General features: G+C 29.5%; 1 protein-coding gene across 8 annotated transcripts in view; it reads right to left on the bottom strand.

Moving 5' to 3' along the window:
• Positions 1-6,224, bottom strand: part of LCORL (ligand dependent nuclear receptor corepressor like) — a 149,439-nt gene that overhangs the window by 30,158 nt on the left and 113,057 nt on the right. Inside the window, exon 7 of one of the 8 annotated variants that reach the window (XM_074229723.1) lies at positions 1,969-6,186. The exons of 6 other annotated variants lie outside the window; for them this stretch is intronic. In XM_074229723.1, coding sequence (XP_074085824.1) covers positions 5,154-6,186 — 1,033 coding nt within the window. In that variant the 3' untranslated portion in view covers positions 1,969-5,153. Of the gene's footprint in view, positions 1-1,968; positions 6,187-6,224 lie in introns of those variants that run through there. One more of the 8 variants, XM_074229726.1, reaches the window with a different exon arrangement.

Below are 6,224 nucleotides of genomic sequence, written 5' to 3'. Positions count from 1 at the left end.
AACATTAATAAAATATTAATGAAAATTAGACGTCTACAAGAAAATATTTATGCAATTTGGATCTTATAAAATTCAGATTTTCTCACCTAAGGTTAAGTAAAGATATTCTTACCTAATAAAATTTTGAAGGTATTTAAAAATATTTTTATTAAACAACTTTTTGTAGTGAAAGAAAGTTACTTAAAGCTAAATATATTACTTACCTATAATTATTTAATTAGAAATGCTGGAAAAATGTTCATAGTAGGAACTAATAAAATCTATCTTCAATTAAGCACAAAATCCAGTGTTGTATAGCAACTAATAAAGATGTCTATGTGTATTTTCACCCAGTACCAGTAGCAAGAAGAACAAAATGTTAAAAGAATTCTGTTTCAGAAAAGTATGTATTTATATTAAACATATCACCAAACTCTGAACATGAAACTAGCCTTTCACTTATACTAGATATCTTATTTTTTCTTTATTTTAAAGCCCATTTTGTTGAACTTTTAAATTAATATGTGAATTTGTTGATAAATTAAAATATATATTTAAGCTTAATATTTAGGTATATATTTCTATTGAGGGATATTGTGTATGTCTGAGTATCATTACACATATTTATTAATGTGTATTAAAAAGACATTAAATGTAAACATTCATTATTTGCCCATTAAATACCCACATTTAAGCCTAGTAGATAGATACATGTAGCTTGGAATGTTTCATCTGAAATACATTTTATTTTTGTTATAAAAATGTAGCAAAGGTGCTTCAACAAATTGAGGAAATGTTTTTTTAATAAATCAAATTTTAGTACTCACTAAATTTCTTTTCATGCTGGTGTGAATATACTTTACTGGTGTAAATTTATTTTATTATCTATGCCAAACTGATATCAAAGTTGGAAGAATTTACATCATAAGCAAACAAACACACTGAAACTGTCATTCCTTGAGGGAAATAATTTGATACTGGGGAACCTGACATGTTTAAAAATAATTAGAGATAAACATCAAATTATAGAGATTGTAATAATGGCACTGTCATCCTAATTCCATTACCAAACAACTACATAAGGCTATACATAAGAGAAAATGGATAAGAAAACTAAAATATTTACTCTGATTAACATATGATTTCTAATATTTTTCTATGCTTTAAGAAAAGTGTCTATATTTCACAAAATAGCAAAACTGAAAAAGTATAAATACATTAATTCATCCACTGTAATAATTTTGTGTGCACATACATAAGAATTGTATTTGTGTATGTATATATATATATGTAAATTGTAACTTATTAATATGAGAAAATTGTCCTACAAATTTTCCAAGAAAACGTTTCATATTAGATTTAAAAAAATTCATTTAATATCTTCTGGGGTACCAGCTTTTGAAATGGCCTAATCCTATAAAAATCAAGTAGATGATTAAAAATTACTCAAGTTTTTATTTCATTTAAAAAGTATTCAAATATTTAAAGATGTTCATGTAACATACTCTTTTTTCAGGGTTTTCTATACAGTTTAAAAAGGGATTAAAAAGGAAATTTCTTTAGTCTTCCCTTTAAAACTGTAATTTCCTAAAATACACATAATACTTCAATACTTGCTTATTTATATACAGAATCTTTTTTACAGATTCTTTGATATTGGAATATCAAAGAAAAAACTAGTATGAGAAACACAAAAACTCAAAGGAAAGAATTTATTCTTAAATAATAATGTGAAATACTACCAAATATTCTTCCATACAAACTCCTCCTATACCAGTTTTTGGGATGGTTTCTTTTGGTACATGAATTTTTACTAGAGGTATTCTTTTTCAGTTATCAACAAAAAACATTTAATAATTTACTGTTACTATTTATTCTGTATACCTCAAGTAATTAAGTTCTAATTGAAGTAATTCTATAAAGTAAATTTATTTTTATTTAGCTTTAGTAAAACTGTTCCCTAGAAGTGAGTCAAATACAACAATGTAGTCATTTTTTCTCTTCTTTTTTACTGAATGAGCAAATCAATCACACACCAGTGTTGTAAATTTATGTGCAAAAGCAATGAAGTGCTTTACTACAAATTACAACCTAGAAACACGTTAACTGAACAATTAAAATTCATACAATCAGATTTAGGTATATAACAACACAAAGAAGGAACAGAATTACAGTACATTTACAACACAAGACAGATACATGGAATTCATTAGAAAATATTGTAATAAATAATTCATGAATTATAGTGCAATTGATTTATGCATAAATATAACTAATTGCCTAAAAATCAGTTTATATTAACAAAATCTGTCAAAATCAAGGCAGCCACAGAGTTTTACTAAATTACTGCGACAATGGAAATACTGCAATTAAAAAACAAATACAAGTATTTGTACTGTAAACAACTAAAAAAAATCAGTCTCACTAAAGTTAGTATACAATTTAATATAAAATTGTCATTAGCTACCAGAAATGGTTTAAACAACTTTACTGAGCAGTAGTTCTAAAAACAGAGGCACTGTTTTTTGTTTTTGTTTTTTTTTCTTTTTAATATAAAATACTTGAGAAACATTCAAATAAGTAGAAAGCGTATAGGGGTTGCTTTCACCTTCATTTAAAAGTCTGCTGAAACTGGATTTTTCAGAAAATTGTCAATTAATAAGTAGTGACTGGTAACTGAATTATAAAGTAGTTCAAAAGTATAACGTAAAGAACATTTTAATGGAATACACTGGGGAGAAGGGGAACCCATAAATTTCCCTGCCTTTCCTTGTTTGTAAAATCAGAGGTTAGCCCAATAATCAGAAACAAATACATTTTGCTTCTTTTAAAACGGTTATGGGTTGATCATTATCTATAGACTATCAAAAAATATTTTAATATACTATTTCTGACCAAAAATAAATAATGCAAGTACTAAAATGCTGCAAATTAACTATAATATTACCTATAAAACTACTGATCACCGTGAAGTCAATAGTAAAATGATCCCTGATTTTATGAATCCTGTCAATTTTTGGTCAGGTCATCTTTTAAATGATATAAAAAGTGTACTGCATCTCTTCCCTTTACTATAAACTTCTCAATCAATTTATTTAATGTAAATATAGTGTGAGGAATAAAAAAGGTCAGTACAATATAAATATTAGGCAACGCATTCAAGTCCCCAAAGTTTTGCAAGTAAAATTCTATATAAAGAGGTCACAAAATTGAAACTTTTCTTTTACTTTAAACTTGTTTTTGCAATGGGAGGGGATATATTAAATAATCGATCATCGTTCTGGCCCTCACAAAATATGGCTTAATTCTTTAAAAAGAAAGATGACCCTGACATTTGCTGTTTTGTAATCTATTAGGTATAACATTTCCTTTAAAAAAGTATGTAAGGATTCATATCCTATTACCTATTCTATAGGTAACAATAGTTGAAGAGGGTTCAATATAGACCTAAGAGACCAAATAACTAACAACTTGGTTGTGCCATTTATTTTCTCATTTGTTACTTTAAAATATATGAGCAGTTTTTAAGGTTAATGACTGAATACTCAAGTCTTATTATACATGTGAGCATTAACCTTCACAAACACAAGTGTAAAAACCCAAGTATTTGAGTTGGTACATTTCTTTAAAAGTCACTTTAAAAGCCCTGCTTTTGGACTTAGGAAAACTGTATTAGAAAAGTCATCTAAAGCTGAATCTTAACAAAGAAAAAGGACATTAGTTTAGTAATGAAGTTATAGAAGAAAATCTCTACTCTTTTCATGTAGGGATTTGCTTTTATAATAACATTACCCAAACTGCATATTCCTTTAAATCCAACATGGATACTAAAAAAAAAAAAACAAAACAAAAAAAACCCACCCAAACCAAAAAAAAAAAAAACCAAAACTGCTTATGTGAAGGTAACTGGTCTCTCCTAGTATCTAATAAAAGTTAAAATGTACTACCCAACTTCTAACTACCCAATTAATTAGGAGTTTACATTAATGAAAGTTCAAAACAGCTTCAGTGTTTAATATTTGTAATTCTATTCAAGACCCTGAACAAACTGCAAATTTGGTTATTAGCAAAATGAAAATGTATCGCCCACCAAAATGAAAATCTGTTATTCATTTTGATAAACTGAAAATGTTTTGAAATGTCACAGCAGCAAATATATTTAAAGTTACAGTGAGGTTTTTCAATAGTAGGAGTGTGACACAATCCTTAAATTAAATTTAAAAGTAGTCATAACATCAACTAACCAGCACGTTTAAACCAAAAATTACCATTCTCAAACTTTCTCTGCACATTATAAACATGCTCTAAGTTGCATTCAAGCTTTCTTCTCTAACCTTACAAGTTAGCTTATTCTTCAAACTAAAAAGAAAATTAAGTCATTTTAATAATTAAATTATTATATGTTCTTAGTATTCCATCTTATATTAAAAGGACTCTAAAACTGTTTGGGGTTAACTCTGTCAGTTTTTTAAAGTATATTTTTTTGTAAACCCCAATTTCTTGCTAAAGCAACAGTAAATTATAAATGTCCTGTTTTGTCTATTAAAACATACATTTAAATTTTCTTTTATAATTTTAATGGATGCTTTGAATGTATTTTGTCTTCTACAGAATGTTCTGTAGTGTACTAATACTGCATGCATCCATTTTTCCTTGTATGGATTAAAGGTTTTTCTTTTTAAAACATTTCCTTTGATTTACTTGAGGTGCTTACAATAACTGTAAATATTGTTATGTAAAATGTTTATAAACCATTAATCATTTATTTCCATAATAAGATGGTTTAACTGAATGGCTGGGGTAGTCCTTCACCAATAAAAATAATGCTTCACATGACATTTACTTGTTTTTCCACAAACGTTTTATGCTATTGACTACTAAAGAAAACCTGAATTTTTTTTCACCTATTTATACAAGGATTAAATAGAAACTATCAGAATTAAGTGAGGAACTCTATAATTCTGTCCACAGTGAAAACCCTGAATAAAACTTTTTTTTCAAAAAGGCATGTATGTGGTTTTTGAACTGTAAAATTTCATGTCTCCTGTCAAAGTGAGCATATGTAATTCCCACACGTGTTTACAGACACACACACACACATACATACTTGTGTGCACACACTCGCGCGCACACACACACACACACGCACACACACCATTTTGCTAACAAGTAATCTACACAGGCTTGCTGCTATTTTTGCAGCTGCCAGTCCCTGAATCTGTCATATTAAATAACCCAGTGTCCGGTAATCGGAGTTTCTTCTTCGGCGGAGTCTTCAGTGTTCCAGATCTTTCCTTTACCTTGTATTCTAAAGTGCTGTGAGGTACCCCATAAATTCCTTGTGCTTTGGAAACACTCATTTTTCCACTCATTACCATTGCAATAGCCTCTTCCATTATTTCATGATCATATTGCCGATAGCGGCCACGTTTTTTCCTAGGCTGCTTATTATCTTTGCGATCCAATCCATCTTCTGTATTTTCAGAGTTTCCATCAACTGTTCCATTTTTAGAATTAAGACACAAAGGAGAGAGGTCCCCATGTAGAAAGTAAGAGTCAACATTTGAATGAGTTACAGGCCCAGAACATTCTATTTTGTTCTGTTTAGGGAGTATATTTTTCAGTTTTTGAAGAGCTGATCCTTCTAAGACTGAAGAGGTTTTGGAAACTTGATACATAACATCCAGAAGACCAGAACCATCAGGTTGTGGTTTTGAAACAGAACTTACTCGTAGCTGAGGAATTTTTAACTGTACAGTAGGACTTGAAGTTTCATATTGAAGGCTTTCATTTTTTTCTTTAAATTGAGTGACCATTCTCTGTAGAGTTAACTGGTGGAGGTAACTGGAAGCTGTTGGGAATTTTAATTCTGAGGTTTCAAGTAGATTGAGTTTACTTTTTTCTGTACGCTCTGCTTGAGCTCTTGCCCATAAGGCTACTTTTTGCAGCACTGCACAAGTTTCTTTACTGTCTTTATATGAGTAACTATCATTGAAATCTCGAGTTTTGTTTTTAAAAGATGCAGGCTTTCCTGCTGGTAAGGCTTCTAAGTGGAGAAGTAAAGTTTTTTGAGGTATGCCATAAAGTATGCCTGCTTTATTTATGTCCAGTGCTCCAGACTGAATGTCTTTCAAAGCTTTTGAGAGCAAACCATCTGCAAACTCAGCACTTCTTTCCACATAGTCCTCTCTGTCTCTGTGTAGTCTCCTGGATGGATGGAATGAAACGATGGTAAACTGATGCAT

This window comes from Macrotis lagotis, chromosome 3 (genome assembly GCF_037893015.1).
Source record: "Macrotis lagotis isolate mMagLag1 chromosome 3, bilby.v1.9.chrom.fasta, whole genome shotgun sequence".
Lineage (NCBI taxonomy): Eukaryota > Metazoa > Chordata > Mammalia > Peramelemorphia > Peramelidae > Macrotis > Macrotis lagotis.
The sequence above is the reverse complement of the archived record's forward strand: the minus strand, read 5'-3'. Positions and strand labels throughout refer to the sequence as shown.